General features: G+C 42.2%; 1 protein-coding gene across 2 annotated transcripts in view; it reads right to left on the bottom strand.

Moving 5' to 3' along the window:
• NEDD9 (neural precursor cell expressed, developmentally down-regulated 9) overlaps positions 1–19,790 on the bottom strand; it is a 95,094-nt gene that overhangs the window by 20,429 nt on the left and 54,875 nt on the right. Inside the window, exons 1-2 of one of the 2 annotated variants that reach the window (XM_068670726.1) lie at positions 17,120–17,280; positions 1,114–1,554 (exon numbers count right to left, since the gene is read on the bottom strand). In XM_068670726.1, coding sequence (XP_068526827.1) covers positions 1,114–1,554; positions 17,120–17,131 — 453 coding nt within the window. In that variant the 5' untranslated portion in view covers positions 17,132–17,280. Of the gene's footprint in view, positions 1–1,113; positions 1,555–17,119; positions 17,281–19,790 lie in introns of those variants that run through there. The other variant, XM_068670727.1, reaches the window with a different exon arrangement.

The raw sequence follows: 19,790 nt of genomic DNA, 5'->3' as shown, positions 1-19,790 counted from the left end.
AAGGCCTGATATGAAAAAATGTGAATTTAGCGTCTAAAAACAAACAAACAAACAAACAGAACAACTCAAAACAGACTGTCTTGCCAATATAAATCATGAGATGAAAGTTTGAACTAGTCAGGAACTTCCTGACGGAAACACCATCTGCTCATATAACTTGGATATAAATACCATGCTTTACGCTCTCAAGGTAAGGAAGATGCTAACTGCCAGAGCTGCTGAGCAGGAAATTGAAGGGCTGCAGGGCAACTTCTTTTTGGCTTGGCAATTAGCAGTCTGGAAGGCCAGGAGAATCTCCTCCCTCACTTGTACACACTTTCCCTAATCTTTTCAGTCACCAAGACCCTGCTGCCACATGCAGAGGTGGTACTGTGCACCATTTCACCCGCAAATGTAAAATGAGGCAATGATAAGAGATAAGAAGAGCCTGAGATGGACAACAGGAAGAGGGGGGGATTCACATAATGCACTGTTGCTCATTCTCACTGAAGACTTCGGAGCTCTGCAGCTTTGGAGATCCCACCTTCAATCAATAAATCTGCATAATCATCAGGTGCATTCTTAGAAACTTTAGGTTCATTATTAACCCCTTGTTATCATCATCCTCTTGCTCCTTCACTCTTCGAAGTATCTCTTGTCTCATCAATCATTGCCCTCTTTGTAGTTTAGAACCACTGAGGCAATACATATTTAATTAAACAAAAATTATTTGGGCAGATGATGTAACTGATCATTAACTTGTGGGAGAGTTAATCTCACTGCAGCAGCTATCTTTTGAGCATATAATGCAAAAATGCCGTACGCCAGATGTGCTCCAGGCTCCTCAGGGAGCCTGTGAGAACACAAGACCACATACTTCCCTCACCTTTAGCAGCTGCTAAATGCTCTACCGAGTTACACATTAAGCAAGCCATCAATAACTGGGCCTTTCTTTTCTTTCCATAGCAGTAAAATTACAAGCAGGGAGTGGATAAGTAGCTCAGCAATTGGTAGTTGACTTACTTATTTACCCGTCCTTAAGCCCACAGGCTATTACTACATATTGACTACTTCACTGGCAGTTGGCACAAGTGACCTGCTTTGGAGCTATGATACGAAAGTAAATGCATGTACCTTGTTAATCAGAGGTGGACCATCAAGGCATCTCTGCATGGAAGGTGGCACTTGGTAAATATCGTGCTCCACTAGACCATGACCAGTGGGTATTTGATAAATTCCCTGATTCAGATGTGAAGGCGGCACCTGGTAGACAGGGTCCTGTGCTGAAGCATGCGAGCTTGGCACTTGATAGATTTTTTGTTGGTTGAAGGACTGATGTGTCAGTCCTGAACTGGATGTATCCTGGCCAGATGGACCATCCTGCACCACTGGACCTATCAGAAGTTTCACACGGTTGCCTGGAACAATGCCTTGCCGACCATGTAAGGAACAGAGCCACCATCCTTCAAGACCTTCAGTGTTCTGTTCTATCACCGTCAAAATGTCTCCTTTACGGAAGGCCAACTCTTCTGCACATTCAGGGACATTATCATACAGGGCTCTTGCCATAAGATTCTGTGGAGAAAGAAAGAGAAGAAAAACAAATGAACAAGCAAGAATTTTTCTAAAACTTCAAGGACATTCTAGGTGGAGAGGAAGAAGAACTGAATTTGACAAAGTGTGCAGGAAACCAAAATAACCCAGAAAATGATGCAACATAACATGGGATTTTCCAAGTTGGAGAAATTAGGTACTTATGTATTAGCAACACTGCAAGTGAGAGCTTTTCCAGTAATACCAGGTCCAGTAGAAGCTCTTTAAATGGTCTGTTTGCCTGTAAAGACAGTAAGCCAGGAGAGTTCTGCTCTCAGCTCCAGGATGCTCTTCCTGTTCCTTGAGGCTTGTAAACTCATCATCTCCTGGCATCAATTTCTCTATAAACACGTGTATACTCTGTGCAGAGCTACAGCTAGCTAGCTGATAATTTAAATAAATTTTGAACACCACTCCAAGCAACATAAACCAGAACAATTGCAGGGTCCCAAAAGGCTTTCCAGTAGAGGTGAAGATTCCATTAGCATAATGACAGTGGGACAGTTTTTCTTAGCTAACACCTGCAGACTTCTTAAAATTAGGGATCTAGGGATGACAGGGTGAGGAAAACCCACGCTAAAATACAAACTGACAAAATGTCACTGTTTCTGAACTACAACACTCGTATTATGTAGCTCTGTGCCTTCTCATTCTTTCTGTAAACTTCCTTGGTGGAACAGCATAAAAGCAGCTTAATAGGTTAAAAAGCTTTCGCATCCACCCACCACCACCGTAAAGCCCCAAACAACAACAAAAAAATAATACAAAGGACAAGGTTCCTTACAGCCCTGCTCTCTGTAGACAGACCTTGAAGAGAACATTATTTCAGAAACAATGTGCTCAGCGACCCCAGCAGGAGTCATAGCTTTGCCACAGGGAAAGCTGTACCAGTCTATGTGGGCATGTCCTTTTGTCAAAGAGAATTAAGAACCAAACATTACCGCGTAGCACATCAACGTGCAACTTGGGAGGACTCCAAGGGCAGCCAAGGAGCGTCAGTTTAACAGTTTAAGCGTTCTTATATGCATCTTGCTTGATTATTGTTACTTCTCCACTTGAAATAACACAAAACCTCACATGGGTCTACTCCCAAGCATCTGTCTAGTGTTTCGGGCAGGTTTTGCAGTTTGCCCAGAGATCCATTTTGCTGTGGCTATGCTACCAGCAGTACCTCTGCTAAGAAGTTTTAAGCCACCTCTGAGTCTTTGTAGACCTGTGATTTGTGAGGTGCAGATGTCCTCCTGAAAAGTGCTATCTCCTCTCATAGATTGAACCAGCTCCTTTCCCTCTGTCTCTGCAGGCCTGTGTGGCACATTCAATTATGAATTAACAGTCAAGCTTAGGTATTCAATAGAAAGTAGGCAGGCTGTATGTACTGACATTCTTGGAGCCCTCACAAAGGCCATGGACATTTCATTTTTTGGCTCTGGTGATGTTTCCAGATACATTGGCAGTGACTGCTCCATGTCTGCCTGCTTTTTGGTGAAGGCAGTCAGCAGAGACAGTTATAAATTAATTGTAAGCACCTGAAAAAACACAGGGAACCCTGTATCTGGAGTGTTCTAAGTATGTGGATGCAGTACACAGACTGAAATGGTGCTAATCCCCTATAAGATAGGATATGCAGCTGCCCTTAAGGTTTATCTTCCCTCTATTAAAGGGACAGTGGCAAGTACAGTTTACTGTTTTTATCTGTCATTATTTATTCTCCCTCTTGGACATACTAAAACTTTTTTTAAGTCCCCCATTAATTATGTATTTTCCCATTGAAAATCACTGCATTTCTCCATCATCTCTGTTATTCATCAAGACAGCAGACTTCATTTGATCTTGCTCGGGTCGATGTTTCTAAGCACATCACACAACCAGGAGGTTGTATGAAGGAGTAACTGGTGGACGGAGAAGGGGGAAGCTCAAATGTCACATAAAAGGTAGATGAATATGTTTTTTCTCAGACATGTGCTATTGAAACAGGGTGCATGAGATCAGTTTTCTCTTCTCTGAACGGGAGATCAGCTTTCAAATGTATGAGAAACATCGGCTTTGCCTTTCATCAGCGTCATTAGGGAGGTCATTATAAATTAGGCTCTGGCTTGGAAAAGCAGGACTGCCATTTTGAGCTCCCATGTGAATGAAGAGCACAGCACTGGGGGCCCACCGTTCCCTCTGACTGAAATCTATTCTGTTCATCAGTCAACAATGCTGAGAAATGTGAATAGAGATACAGCACAAAGCAATTTTGTCCATGCCTTGGCAGAACTTTAAAACTATTCCTTAGCACCATTAAACACAATGGTCTCTTCTCAAATGCTACATCTGTGCTATTGCTGTGTTGACTTTGCTGCTCAGCTGAGCCCAAGAAGCTCAGAAAAGAAAAGCTCCTGTCTAGTGTGAATATTCAAGTTAATCTCTTATTTTTTTACATTTATTTCAAATGTGTCTTTCGCAGGAGAAATCTACTAATGTGACTAGCTCAGCCTGTATAACTAAACAGGGCTTTTGCAGAGGATGGTGTTTGAAGAGGACAATGATTACACGGGGTCCACAAAATGAGCAGGCTAAACCAATGATAAATGCTTATTCTTCTATACTTCATTGGTTTAAGGTATTTAAAAAAACATGATTAGGTTCTACAGCAAAGCAGTTCTCAGAACAAAGTCTGGAATGGTGGCAGAATTAGAGCAGATAAAAATTCCCATGTGAATTTTGTTTCCAGTTGCTGATTATCTCTGTTCCAGTGACCTTCTCACCACCTGGCGTGCAGCATGTTAATACTTTCTGGATATGCTTCAAGAACTTCCTTGCTGCAAATAGCATCAGATTCTTGTTGTCAGTGTTAACTTGGGCACCAGTATGTGAATTATACTAATTGGTTGCCACTTGTCTCACAGCAATTTTCCCAAGGCCTTATGAATAGCCCATAGTCATGCCACCAGCATCCTTCACTGATGGAGCAGTAAGGTCATAACATATTCCTCCAAACAAGCACTGGAATGAGAAACAAAAATCCTGTTGCTTGGTTGCCAACAAGTGTTCATGCTAAGCAAACCTCCTGTGTTCGGAGTTTCCCTGACTCCATTCTTCCTTCACAGGACTTCTCAGTGTGAGCTTCAGGAACAGTATCACAGATGCTGCTATTAGTCAGCATAGTTAGCCTTGAGAATAATCAAAATAGTCACCACAGAAGCTAATCAGGAAAGCTTTTGAAAACCACACAGCAATCTTTAACAGGCTGTGGTGATCAGGCTGGTAGTCTCTACTCTTCCACATGCAGAAAGAAGTCCTGATTGAAGATACCCCTCAATACTTTATCTGGATTAATTTGACAAATATGAATAGCTTTGGGATATTGTGGGCATCAGACCGTATCTCACAATATAGCCTCTGTTTGGATCTATCAGCTTAGACACAGGACAGGGTTATCTGGAATTGACTGGACTTGCTCTTAGAGGCTTGGTTCTATTACTCATTTATCTGTGAAGCACCAAATAAGCTCTAACATCTGAGATGAGAAGGCAAAGGCACAGCAGTGACTTTTTTGCATGACTAAGTGCTAAAAAAAACTCAGCGATTTCTTAAACAAACTGGCAATAGAGAAAAGGCTGATGAGAAACTTGTCTTGGAGTTATTTTGGCAACTGGGAAGTTGCACAAAAGTCTTTTTATATTTCCAATACAATAAGGGGGAAAAAGGAGGGCAACAGATTCAGAACTACAAATTCATGTTCTGTAATGGCAGGAAAGAAATTATTCGATCCTAGATAGGGACAAATGTTAGTTTGCCATGGAAATCAGCTGCACTTCATAAAATTAACTTTTATGAAAAGAAGGCTCTTATGGCCTTCTTTTAATAAGATTAAGGATGGATGTCTCTGTTGCTCTCCATCAATCCAGTTAAATGATATTTATCATATATATGTGTCATGATATATGATATAATTCAGTTGCATGATAGTTGCAATTGTGCTCGCTTAAAACTGAAAGTACCCGTGGTCTGTAAACAACTCTGTTCTCCTGATCTCCGGTGTTATAGCAGCACAGCAGCCAAGCTTCAGTTAACGAGAGCTTTAACTTTTTTGACTGAAAAGTCTCTGGACTCTCTGGACTTGACTGGATACTCTCTAGACGATATGCAGATTACAGTGCCCACAGTCCCAAATTTCAACATCAATTGAGACAGAAGTAAAGTTTTCAAGGGTTCACTACATAAAGTGAACTTGGTATTTCACGTTTTTTCAAAGCCAGGTCTAAATTCATTCATATTCTCTGTCAACTTTAGATTTTTCTCTTTTGAGTCCAGGATGCATGTCCCAGTAAAACCTGGCTGAGAACAAAAGATGCTGCCCTGAAAGCTGTCACATGTCCTACATGTAGTACCTGAAGTAAAAAAATAAAAGTAAAAAATCTCTCTGTAAACTATTTTTCCTCTCAGATGCAAAAGAGATTACAGGCCAGATTCAGATGCATAAAGACTGAATGAAGTTCATCTCAGACAAGTCAAAGTTGTCTCCTATCTCCTAAACCTACAGTGATCAATGGCTAGCATGCCTGCAGCTGAACAAAGACACACAAAAATATTTTGAAAAATATGAACTATTTTTGTTAGCCTTCCCTAAAGCAAAGGGAACTGATAAAATTCAGTTATTTTTAATTTGAAGAATGAAAGGTTGCTTGTTGATGAGGCTGAATGGCAGAAGAGGGAACTGAGAGAGCGGTGGAAACATCTATTCCTGCTGTTAGAGTAAACACAGACAGTGACGTGGGTAACAAGAGCGTGTGAGGTGCATGCAGCCATGCAAGTAAACACAGGAATGATAAATGACACGCTATGAGATTAAATACAAAAGGCTCCTTAAGCACCAAGGGCTGTGGTGCCAAGCTCCTGGTGCAGAGCTGCTGACCTGAGTGCTCAGCTAGTGCTGCCGTGAATGAACACTGAAGGGAAAGGGTCAGCCAAATGTAAGCTCACTGAAGTGCAGTCACTTCCCTCAGAGGTGCAATCTGACGATGTTCCAGAGAACACAGGTTTGTGCATACTGCCCCCTACTCTGGTTTGTGGGGTGTATTGTGTTTTTTTGTGTGTTTTATTTTCTTCTTTGTTTTGTTTTTAAATATTGCTTCCTATCTGTGGAGTTTATGCAAAAATAGAACCAGGGAAATCACTTCTGTTCTTATCTGAAGAAGCGTGAGATTCCTCTCTATTATTGGACAAATTGTTTCTTAAAAGCCCAAATGGCTTCTTTTCTAAGTTTTGATAGCTTAGGAAAAGGAAGAGAGCAGCAAAGGAAGGAAAGGTAGGGAAGACACCCCAAAGAAGTGCCTGTGCACAAACTAGAAGCTTCATCTTGGTTGGATTGCTTTTAACTCTCCATCACAGAATACTTTTGTAAATATTCTCCTGTCTCCTTGTGGTTATCATTATCTCTTGTTTCTGCTTTAGGTTTAAGATGAATCACTGCTGCTCCACAGTAAGCTTAAACATTTACATACTCTTGTGTGGTTGTAGTAGGCCTAATAGTAATGATTTGCCTTTGAGAATGAAGAACTGATCTGAAAATCCAGTACATTTTATTCTGACAGAAAAAGTTTGACAATAAGCACTAGGCAAGGGTGATGTTCATGCTCTACTACACCTTCTGACAGAAGAGCTACAGTGAAAGAGTCATTGCATGTGTTAAATTGGTGCTTTTTAGCTCCCATCTCCCTTTCTACTTCTCCCTGTCACTGCCCCTGAAATAAAGAATCTACTGTGCTGCACTGGCAAAGAGAGAATCTATTGAGGCACAGTAGGTTACAGTTGTAGCTACAATAAGCAACTTTTCACAATGGCTATTTAATACAAGTTGTCTAAGGTGACAGGCTAAGACATTCAGCCTTGGAAAATGTCTGTTGCTGTCCTCCTCTAATGTGGAAGAAGGCAGTGACTTGCATGGGTTATGGACTGCAAAATGGTCCCTTAGGGCTTGGCGGTAGCAGCCCGTGTGTGTGCAGACCCATAGTACCTGGGTGCCAGCAGCAAGCTGTGTGCAGGTACTTAACCTTTTATCTTAAGTCAATAGCTCCACAGCGGAAGCAGGAAATGCTACCACAACATATATGAAACATCTTGCTGCACCACCAGGGCAGTGCAATTACCACAGCTTCAGCAGGACAAGCAGAGGGACTTTGAGAAGCCCTTAGCACCCAGTTCAGACCGGTGGTCTGTCCACTGGCTCTGGGAAACATAAGCTTCCTTGTCTCACAGATAATGACAAAACAGAGAGACAGCTGCAAATGCTCAGCGTTGTAAGGTTTCTAAGACTTACAGAGGCAAAAGCCATAGTTACCTTCTTTAGGAAAAAAAAAAAAAAAGCTCTGTTTTAGAGAAGACACTTTTCTGGTTAAATGTTACTAGCCAAAATAATTGCAAGTCCCGCCGTCTGGAAAAAAAAAGGCAGTTTTCCATGCACATATTTGGAAGGTTGACTTTACAGCTAATGAGAGAGCAAGCTACGAGGTGACAGCCTGAGCAGAGCCCTAACAAGAACAGATCTTCTGCCCTGAGTATCCTCAGTCTGGTCCTGTGTATCTCTGGAACACAGGCTGCCAGTCATGCTGAAGCGTGCCAAGCTGTCTGGAAGTTGTGATGTGGAAAATCTTGGGTCTGCAGAGAGGAAAGGCAAGTGTCTAATTTCAGTGTTCCACTGAGCTGTCCCAGCTCTCGTCTGGCCTGAGAGGCCTGAATTGAGGAGTTTGCTCTGGGCTGCTTGTGGTAGTGAGACCAGTTATGCAGAAAGTAAGGCTGATAAGTCCACATGTACCCTCCTTACTGGTTCATGCTGGGGTAAGCCACAGGAGGGCATGATACCAGTCATGCTCTGGATATATTCACAGTCGGCTTTTACAGGCACAATATTCCACCCAGGAGGGGTGGCAGGCAATCAGCTAGCACATCAGCTAGGGCTCAGGCACTTCACACTCCTGCTTGTTGATGTGGCCCATCAGTTCTTCCATGACTGGGATTCAGGCATGAAGTGAACACATGAGAAACCACATGCTCTCAGCTCTGAGGACATTTTTGTTTCACCACAGCTATCCCTTTTTAAGCATATAAGAGAGATTCATGTATCCAGACTTTTTGCAGGCAGTCAGCAAAGTATTTTACGAAACTGAGGCAGAGCAGTGAACCTGCAATTTGGGAAGGAATCCAAGTGCACGAATCCTAAAGAAGACAATATAAGGGCAGCTGCTGAGTGATGAAAGTGAGATGGGGGTAAGGAAAAATGTGAAAATTAAGATTATTAGCAGACAAGATCCTTCACTGTTCTTCACTGAGTGCATCTGCTTTTTGCTGTGCCTGACATTTCACACTGGGCAAGTGAGTTGAAAACACAGTTCCCTTGCTCAGAATCTATTAAGAGCAATAAAATGATAATTCTACATTGCACAGCAAGCTATGCTTTTGCCTCTTCTGTTTTTTTTTCCTTGTTTGGCTGTTCATTTGGTTTTAGTTAGAGGGGATGTGAGGTCTCAGGGGGCTGCCCTGCTTTCCTGGGCATTACGCAGATCATCACAGAAATATAATTTTAGATCAGACATTGCATAAGGAGTTCATTTATCAACTCCTATCTTTGATGTAGAGATGGGTGGTTGTACCTTTAATGCCTTTTGCATCACATTAGACCTCTGAGGTGCTTGGTGAGCATGCGGTAGAGGCTGCTCCCTCCCACACATAGTAAACTCCTGCTTGAGCTCTTGATGCTGGGACTGAACAGGCCATAGCTGGGCTAGAAAAGGGCCTGGCTGAGGCAATACACTTTAGCTCAGCATTGGGGGACACCCATGAGATTAATGCACTCTGCTGGTATGTTGTCAGACCACCCAGCCTGGTTTGGGGCTATCACACAAGGCAGATATGTTTAGAGACAGCACAATTAACAGCGAGGCAGAGCAACAATCCCCTGATCACATATCCTGATCTTATTCCACCGCCCCCTGAGTTTCTAAAGTGTTGAAATCTTTTCTTTGCTCTTTCTGGGAACACAAACCACATCCCCTAACTTCTTACTTTCAAGACCTATTGATATTTTGGGAAATTCCACCACACCTAACTCACAGAGTTTTCTGTATGTATTTTACCCTCGTAACCAGTTTCCTTTCCCCCCACCCAAGGAAGGGTGTGATCTAGCTCCATGACTTTTAAAGGCCTTTTCAAATCTGTCTGAGGACTGTGTGCCTTCTGTGATATCAACAGGAAAAAAAAAAAAAAAAAAAGAGGGAAAAAATAAAGTGTGCAAACAATAGCATTAGAGTAAATATTATCTCACTGTGATTAAACCGCAGTACCTCAAAATCAAAGAGCATGTGGAAAACCTAACCTCTTTCCCTGAGGCAAGCAATTAAAACTTAATGAAAGGAGATTGGATGATGAATGTGTAAAAATTGAAGGAGCAGAAGGAAAAAAAAAAGGAAGGATGGAAAGAAAGAATCCAGAAACTTGTGTTTTGAGTTCTCAGTTTTCCATTTTCTGGCATTAGTGAGCAGCCTTCTTCCAGAGAAATTTTCCTTAAAAGAACCTCTTGCTCCCAGATTTAACTCTTCCACATACAACTCTTTGGGGATAGCTTGACTGTCAAGAAACCATAGCTGTGTAGGCATAAGACTTCGGTATTGTCACAGACTTTTGTGTGATGTCTTCAGCTTTGGAAAGTATGACTAATTGATTTTAACATTTAAAACTTAGCTGAACTGGGATGTGTTTTTCTCCTCCCAGCTGTTTCCAAAAACTCTTCACAGAGGGGAAAGCCATCCTTTCCCATAACTTCATCATCACCCACCTGGGTTACTAAAAAGCAGCCACAACTTGTGATGATGCCCCAAGAATTCAGGTTACTGGGGGAAAACAAGCCTGGGAACTTGTGTCCCCAGGCACCCTCCTGCAGCCTGGCAGGGGGACAAGAAGCTGGAGCTGCCTGGACATCACACGCCTGCAGGATAGGCAGGCCTGGCTGTCAGATGAGGCTTGGCAGGTCCCATCAGGGTCTTCTCCAGACCACTGGGCACTCACCAGAAGTCAGCAGAAAGTCACCAAAATACCAGCACAGCTCATTTTTTGGCAAGCTGACATTTTCTAGGGAAGCATTCTCATGGAGATGCAAGAAGGGAGTGTGTTTTAGCCGGCTGTCTTTACCATGCTTGTTCTCAAATTGAAATAAAACTTTAACTGTATTCTCGATTGCATGAGAGACTGGTTTGTGGAGCTTAAGGGCTGCAAATGAAGTAAACCAAGATAAGGCAGAGAGAGAAAAAAAGAGAAGATATCTGCTTGTAAACTAGGCCCTTCTGTAACAGCCTTCTGTAACAGTAAAAGATGATTTATTACCCTAAGCTTTTTATCTGGATGTAAAGTCCTTAGGAGAAAGGTATTCATGAACATACCTACTGTAAATTGCATGTCAAACAAACAGTGTACACTTCCAGACGGATTTTATATATATAATATATATATATATATGTTTCAAAGACAATCACAGAATCTTCAGTCTGTGCTTCCCTCCCTCCTGACCTCAACTAAGCAAAACTGGAGGAATTAAGATAAAGTCCTAGGATGGGACAGCATTTTCTGAGATTTGTTGTGACCAAATGATTCACATTATTGCTCCTGCTAAATTTTTCAACCTTGCTGTGAGTGAGGCCTGTTTAAGAAAGGACCTCTGATGTGCTGACTGCATTTCTATAGAGTAAACCCCTTCTTATTACTCTTCCTTTCTCAGGCAGCCTAATTCACTCGGACTGTGAATGAAGCACCCTTAAAATAAACACAAAAACAGAAAGGCAGGAATAGGCTTCATCCCTACAAAGGAAAAAAAAATAAAGTTTTTGTCATGCTAAGCACTTGGGTTTCTCAGACTGCAAACTATAGCTTTAGCAGTCCTGTTTCTTGTCAAACACAAACTACGTCCAAATCCGCTATGGAAAAATGAACTCCTTAAAATTAAGACAGTTTCCACTACTGTAATGTCTAGACCAACAGGCAAATGAAAAAGGTCACTTGCCAAGAGTAGCCTGTGATAGACAGGTAGCAAAACTCAAGGGCTGTACTCTTTATTGCTGTAAAGAGACACAGCTTCACTGATACTGAGAGCTGCAGCCATTTACAGGCAGCAAGGAGTACCTTTGAATGCAGATTTACTTAGCAGTAGCCTGACTTACAAATATTTATGGCATGTATTCAGCAATATTTTTGGCAGTACAGACCCAGAGGACTGTCTGATTAATCCTACTGCAGACCAACTATAAAGCATATTTTGGCAGTTGGAGTACGGTTGTTGATGAACGTCCACTGCTTTCATGGGTGTTCAGAGAGCATGTATTACATAAAGAAGTGTCTTGAAAAGTGACTTCCAAATTTATGATTCCAAACACCGCTGAATGTAGGATTTTAGAGGTATATGCTCTCTCAAAAAGTTCAGCTATTTCTCTTCATCAATGGCAGGCAGAAGTAGGAACACTCAAAGATGCAGGTTCTCCAGCTTTGTCACAGCTAAAGCGGACACCTGTGTATACTGATCTTTGTGCTCCAGACTTTAGGGACAAAAACATGCTTACCTCCTATTGGTATCAATAGGACTTACACACCTAAGTGTTTGGGATAAGCTAATCTAAATAAATTAGGCAAAACAAAAGTGACTTTTGCTAGCTCAAGTTGTTGTGTACTGAAGTCCTCCCATGGCCCTAGCATCTTTGGTAATGGCATTGAGACACAGAGGGAACTCTATGTTTCTCCTAGTCTTTGCATGCAGAGAGACACCAGGCTGTTTGCTATTTCCAGACACTAAAGATTCCAGACTCCTCTTTGCCTGCACTCTTGTGCAAGAGCAGGACTGTAGGCTTGCTTCTCTCAGAGCACTGCCATGAGCACATGCTCTCTGCAAGATGATGAATATAAGATTCTTGTTTCTTACTGTGTTTAAAGTTGGCCAAAGAAGCCAAACAGGGCCACCCCTTCCAGTAGTGGAGCAGGGAGGTTGTGAGTGACTCAGAATTTCCTCCTCTCGACTTTTACTTCGGTCACTAGTCAAGCCTGACCCTACTGCAATGACTCTAGTATTTGTAATGTTGTAGAGCAACAGGTACTAGGCAATTCAATCACAAACTCCTGAGACACCACACGTAGGAGTTCAATGTTCAGCGATAAGTTATCAGTGCAAGTATAATCTTTTCTAACCCTGACTGTTGCCATACTTGAGATTGAGATTCCAAAGGTGATTCCATACAGTGTTACAAACTGATCCCAGAGTTAATGCTGAATTCGCAATAACACTTCATATGACTTCTCCAAACACTAGCCTGTGTCCTGCAGAGTGGTGATCATTGGCTTAGAAGGGCTGCAGAACTTTTTTCCTGTGCTTGAAGTTTTTCCTTTGCAGAAAATGTTTCCATGAAGCCTTACTATTAGGCAGCTCTACTCTCTAATCTGGTAGGGCCCCCTCTGATCATGTCATTAGATAGTACAGCATTGTTTTAGACAACTAGCTCTTGATGAACAAGCTTACAGCTACATTACTAATGAGCAACTGTTAGCATGAAAACACAGAAGTTTAGAGAACATGCAAAAAACTGCATGCTGTTAGCTGTAACGCTTTGTCCTGGCTCCTCCCTCTGAAATAAGTTCTGTAGCATTTAAGACCTGGCACCTCCACCTGCAAACTGAGACTAACAGTACCTTGCTATCTTAGGACGTCTCTGGAAGGCTAAGCAAATTCTGTCACAAGTTTCTCAGATACCTGGATGTACTGAGGCAAATACTGCCATTAGGTGTATAAATACAAACTTGAGACTTAGAAGCTGTATGTAAGTCTACTGGAGGGCAGGGGCAGCATGCAGAGGCCAGAGTGGGGAAGAGCAGAAATCTGAGAAGTATAGTGGCTCTCCAAGTTTTGTGAAGGAGCCAGTCCTGCTGCTACTTCTCACTAGTGCTGCAGCTGATAAATGCCATTAGGCCTGATCCTGCTGGGATTCTGCCATCTCCCTCCATATGCATACAGAGGAGAGAAAAATCATGAAACTTTTACTCTAAACTCATGACCATAACAGAGACAGCACAAACTTGTACAGTTTTCATTTTGTTGGTTTGTTGCTCTAATATGTTTCTCTAATATGACCTTCTCCAAGGTTTTACAGCTCCTACTTACTTCTAGGTTTGATTGTCACACTGTGATGGCTGAGATTAAAAAAAAAAAAAAAAAAGAGGAAAACAAAGAGTGTGAGGAATAAACAAGACAAAGAGGATTGGTTAGTAAAGTACAGGCAGTTCTTTTCCCTTTACATGGCCTAATGCTTAAAGTCTTTCATTGCCAGGGTTACAAGCAGCTTTTCACAAGCATTTCTGGTTGGGAATATAGTATTTCTTCCCAGCGACACTATTTTGTTTGTCTTGGCACGCAGGCATTGTAATCAAGTCTATATATTACAGCACTGTGCCTTAGCACAAATGGCAGGCATTTCAAACCCTATTTACTTAGGTTTCTTCCTTGCCCAACATATTATCTAAAAATAGATAATCAAGACCTCATACTTTACATCTACGTCATTCCTTTTGGCTTAAGTGAGGTAAGGAATGTACTTCTTTTTCTCTTCTCTTTCACCAACTGTATGAATCTTTTAGTAAACAGCTAAGTCCCCTTTCTCCTTCCCCCTCTTTTTTGTCTTGCTTGTGAACAGCCAACAACACAAAAGCCTTGTTATGACAATACCCCGCTTCTTTTGCTTGTGTCACACTTGCAGTGCCAGAGATAGGGCACTGGAATTACTGGCCAGAGATAACCTCTCCCACCCATGTTCTTTTCTGTTCACGGTAACCCACAGATATTTCTGTTCCAACATACTGCATTTCAGACGTAACTGCTTCATCCTTGGAGTAACAATCAGTCTGGGTTTGGTTCCAGGAAGAGTGGATTCCACCTTCTGATTTCAAGAGCACTGGAATAGCATCCTTCGAGAACTTGAGGGGATGCAATTTTGTGGAACATGGGGATTTAGCACAAAAAGATGCTGTTGCCATCAAATGAGGAAGAACTGGGGCATTACCATAATACAACTGCACCCTACAAGAATTAGTTTCTGAAAGTAGCTTTCAGACAATTCAGACTAAGAAATACTAGCAACCAGCACAGATGTATTTGTTATGCTCAGTGCTTCCTATCTTCCCATGGCTCAACTAAAATAACTTTTGTATTCTCCAGTATTTAACTTGTACATGAACGGTAGAAGAAGACCTGACCTGAGGTCAAATCTGTCCTTGGTTTACAGTTTCATCTTCACCGAATTTCACACAGTAAATAAAATATAGAAATACACAGACATCTAAGGTTAAGTTCTAAAATTGCTGAAATCCACATGAATTTCCTCCCTGGCATTCAGGGGACTTGGGTATTAGAAGAATGTTTGAAGAGTGGAATGAAGAATAAAAGAAACTTGGGTGAAAGAACAAAGAGAGGGAATAAGTTTTAGAAACGCTTATGAGTAAAAAATGGGAGAAGATAACAGACTGAGTAGCAGAAATTAACTCTAGACCAGAAACAACCCTGGGTTTAGTCACACTGAAAGTGAAGTCAGGAGTGATGAAGAGATGTACTTGGGGTCTCCCACACAAGTCAGTTCCTGTTCCGTTAACAGCCTAAGTAGTAATAGGGACCTCAATCACTTCAGTAGATGAAGCCTTATCTGATAGACTATCACAACAAAAGTAAAGAGTGACAACCCCCAAAATAACACCACCGGGAGAATACCAGGAGCAGAGAAACAGACCCAACTCTGCACCTGGAAGCTATGCCACCTCTGAAGAGCTGTCACATTCCCAGGCAGAACATAAGTATGCTCTGTTTCTTTATTTTCTGTAAACAATAAAAAGCACAGGACTTTTGTGTTTCCCTATACAAAAAGAAAGAAAGAAAATATCTGAGACTGAATAAGCAGGTAATTTCTTTGTATGTTAATCCAGGGATATGAAGTATACCTAAGGATGTTTGTCCTAGTTAAACAGTGTAAGTAACTACTTCACATTACCTAAAGAAAGCAAACATTGTAGCCTGACAAGAAGATTTCTGAGGTCAAAACCCCTCTCTTTTTTTTTAAAAAAAAAAAAAAAAAAAAAAAAACAACTTTTTAAAAGGCTTGCTCTTTCTTTGTCTAGCATGCTCCGTCTAGAATTACGTAATCACCTCCTCAAACCAAAGTGTTCATTCCAACCAAACCGGGGGCACAGGAAGCATTATGGAACAGGGCGGACTTCCCCCTTTTCAACTACCTTATTAATTCCTATTCTTGCAGTGCCACTGGGTTACATAGGAAGTGTGATCGTGAAGCACAGGAAGGATGGACGGTTACAAGAAAAGTCAGGGAGTTGTCATAACCATGCAGGACCATTATTTTGCTACGGGGATAAAAGTGCTGCTTAGTTGTGGACAAGTGGAAAGCATTTTAGGAGGTCTAACAATAACACTGTGCTCTTTTACTCCCAATTGCTTGATATTTCCTGAGGAGAGGCACAGCTTTCCTAAGCAGGTACAAAGTCCGCCTGAACTGGTCTGAAGGGGGAGTGGAAAGGAGCATGAGAGGAATTTGACCTCAGACTTTAAAGCAGTTACTTGAGAGACAATAATAATTAAAGAAAAAAAAAAAAAAGCCACCAGATGCAGATCAAAGTTTCCAAAGTCACAGGGTATCTTGGTCAGTCTGTATCTCAAACAAGCTCCCTTTCCTGGTTACTCTTACTGCCACGAGATAAACTGACAGCAGCTTTGAAAATGAAGTCTAAACTTTCCCAAGTTTGGGTATGAGAGATCTTCAAACCCTGGGCTGAGCTCAGACATCGGAAAGGCATAAGAATGAGTGTAGACTGGCCTAGGCATCCCTCAGACGTCTCACATTAAGCTTTATCCACCGCTGCAGGATGTGGGCTCCTTTACACTGAACTCTGCCCATCTTCGGTCCAAAGTCTCCAAGCACGTACCATGCATGACATTTCTAAATCACCTCCCCGTTACACTGATGCTGCAGTTACTTTTGGCAGAGAAAGTAAAGTTTTTCCTTCCCTCCCCCCCCCCCCCTTTTTTTTTTCCTAATCGCACAACATTACAGTATGTCGGTATGTTAATCTACAGCCCCACGAGTGAAGCAGTGCCTTGCCCAGACATTTTATAGCAGGATCAAGTGGAATTAAGTGGAGTAATATTAATACAAAAGCCTGCAAATTTGTGTCTCCCGAATAAAACTCTAATAAAGGGTCTTGAAGGTCCAAGTCCTTCTTTTTATTTAATGGGGAAGAGCGGGGAGGGCTGCCTATCTTTGCAAACGTAGTTGCTTTTTTATTATTATTATTATTTTAAATATAAAGTTGCTTTTTATTATTATTATTGTTTTGGATAAGGAAAATGTTTGGCTGTTGTTTTTTTTATTTTTTTTTTTGGCAGCACATCCCCTTCACCCCCCAAAACGCGACTCCCCAAAGCTCCAACCCCGCTAACCCGAGCCCGAGCAGCGGGCACTGGGGTCCCCCGGCAACTCACCTTGTACTTCATGGCTGCGGAGGGGCGGCCAGGCAGGGCTCAGGGCTCAGTGCCGCATCGCCCTCATCCCCATGGCCATGCCCATCATCATCCTCGCCGCCGCCGCCGCGTCTCCCCGCCGCGCCGCCAGCCCCGCCGCCAGGCTCCCCCGCTCATTTGCATAGCGCCCCTCCCATTGGCCGCCCGCTCACGCGGAGGCCACGCCCCACCCGCCCCTCCCCTTCCCCCTCCTGCCGTCAGGCGGCGGGGCTGGGGGCGGGGCGGCTGCCATTAGGGCCGGGGCTGCCATTAGGGCTGGGGCTGCCATTAGGGCCGGGGGTGGGTGAGGGTGGGTGCTTGGCTGGAGGGCAGGGACCGTCAGGGGGAATAAACACGCAGCGGCCTCTCCGCGCTCCCTACATCGTGTCCCTTAATCAGCCATGATTACTGTAATGCCCATAATGGAAATCTTTGTGTGTGGGGGGCGTACACCGGCTTGCTGAGATAAAAGGGAAATAAAGTCTCTGCTTTTTGCCCAAGTTGGCTCTTACCCAGCATTTCTAGGTCACAGATGGACTCAAGACTATTTCTAGTGGCCTAAGGAAAAACAGCAAAGAATACACTTGTACTACCAGTCTGCAAACATAGCTTCATTTCACAGTACAGTAATAGTCTTAAATTCTCATGTGGCTTGTCCTCCAAGAGAGAGATCCTATTGCTGAAATGGCTTCATAGGCTCTGAAGAATGCAATACTTCTATCTGTAATCTCCCCCGTTCCCTGGTTCTAGGCTAAAATAAGTGTTGGTACTGTACATATTTACCAAATGAGTGCAGAAATGTATATTTTTTTCAGTACTCTGCCTTGCCTGCACATGCCCTGGTAGTTCATGGAGTAGGAGTCCCTGCCAATACAAAAGATAGCTCAGTCATCAGTGAGAAGAGAAACCTTCTGCTTCTGCAGTGCAGAACGTGACTCTGCAACTGTGCTCCCTGCTCAGTGCCATAGGGCACTCATGGGGATTTTTTTCTGTTATTTTTTTGTTGTTGTTTTCTTCTCACCCCGTTTTTCCAAGAAGATACTCAAAATAGGTACTATTTTATAGTGCTGAGTTTTGGGCAACACTGTTCTGAGTGTACCATCAAAATAAATTTGAGTAGCTTCAAAAGAATACAGCTCATTTGTATGCTGTATCCTTAAGACACTTTATTTAAGGAAAGAATTGTTTCAGTGATTATGCATGACCAGCTTACTGTTAGGAAACTGCAAATCTCCTTGGTGTGTTTCTACAAGTAGAGAGTTTGACCTTTGATATTTATTTATTTATTTATTTATTTATTTATTTATTTATTTATTTATTTAGTGCATGTTTTTGCCCTTCATACTGCAGGGGTAAAAATTTCTCCTATGGTACGTTTCCCAAGGACAGAGGATGCAACGGCCAAGGTGGTAGTGTGGTGCTGGACTAACAACCAAATCCTGTTCCCTGAATGAACCCTGTACAATCTCTTGATGCAAAAGCCTCCATTTCTGGCACCATTATCATGAAGATTAATGCATTAGAGATTGTAAAACTACATTAATAAGGACCAGATAACTATCAGAGACAAAAATAAGAGAAGCAGAATCATACTTCTGACTCCACCTATGTATAAATGTAGAGTGTGTCTGTTTTCCAGCCATCCCACCAGTACTTATATTTTTCATGTAAAAGGTGTTTTTCCTTTTTCAGAGGGCTTTAAAATGTCCCTGACTGAGTTTATTCTGAGGTAACAGATGTTTTAATGTGAAATTCTATTCGGGTTATTGCCTAGTATGTATTGCCATTTATCTCTCTCCATAACTCATGATAAAAAGCTTTAATTAAACACCACCAGAATGAAATTTTTGACATCAAACCCCAAAGTTTATCAGTGTTGATAGCTGTATTTTACAATTGTAAGGAAACAGATACAAGAATCAGTATTTTACAGGGAGTAAAACAGATTGCCATCTTGCACCACCTCCTCAATAAAGTCCCACTGCTCATTTGATTCATTCACCCGCCTACCCCCTCTCACCTGCTCTATTTACAATCTTAGCTTTTCTGTGCAGTTTGGAGGGGGAGGTTAATTTCCTGAAGGGTGAAATACTCCTGCTTAGTGTGACACCTCTAACAGAACTAGCAGTGTGGCAGAGCTCCCCAGTCTATCATGAATATCAGGCATTAGGTATACCTTGAAAGATATTTGTAAATACAATACTCTAACCTTGACACGGTACCATAAAAAGTGACAGTTGTGAAAAGCACGTATTTGTGCACAAGCAGTTTGCTTTTCTCAATGACCTTGTAAAGGGCGATGTCTTTACTATGTAATACCGTATTTCACATTTAGTCTTGTGAAGTTTTAAATTGGTTGCCTTGGATAATCAGCTAAATTATACAATGGAACACGCTGCTGAGGAAGCCAAGGTCTGGCTTCACTGATGTCTGTGTTGTAGAGGCAACTTGAGATGTTCTGGCAGGATTTATAATGACAGGGCCCTATTGAAGTCCTCAGGAGGGTAATTCATGTAATGCGTCTTTTTGCTTCACAGCCCAGCAATGGCTTGAATCACTGTCTCATATTTTATGCTGCTGCAGATCTAGTGAAGTAGCAAGTGGGTTCTGACTTCACCTTGTGCCTGCATTGATGGCCTTTGTTTTTTTGCTT

Source organism: Anas acuta, chromosome 2 (assembly GCF_963932015.1).
Source record: "Anas acuta chromosome 2, bAnaAcu1.1, whole genome shotgun sequence".
NCBI classification, from domain to species: domain Eukaryota; kingdom Metazoa; phylum Chordata; class Aves; order Anseriformes; family Anatidae; genus Anas; species Anas acuta.
The sequence above is the reverse complement of the archived record's forward strand: the minus strand, read 5'-3'. Positions and strand labels throughout refer to the sequence as shown.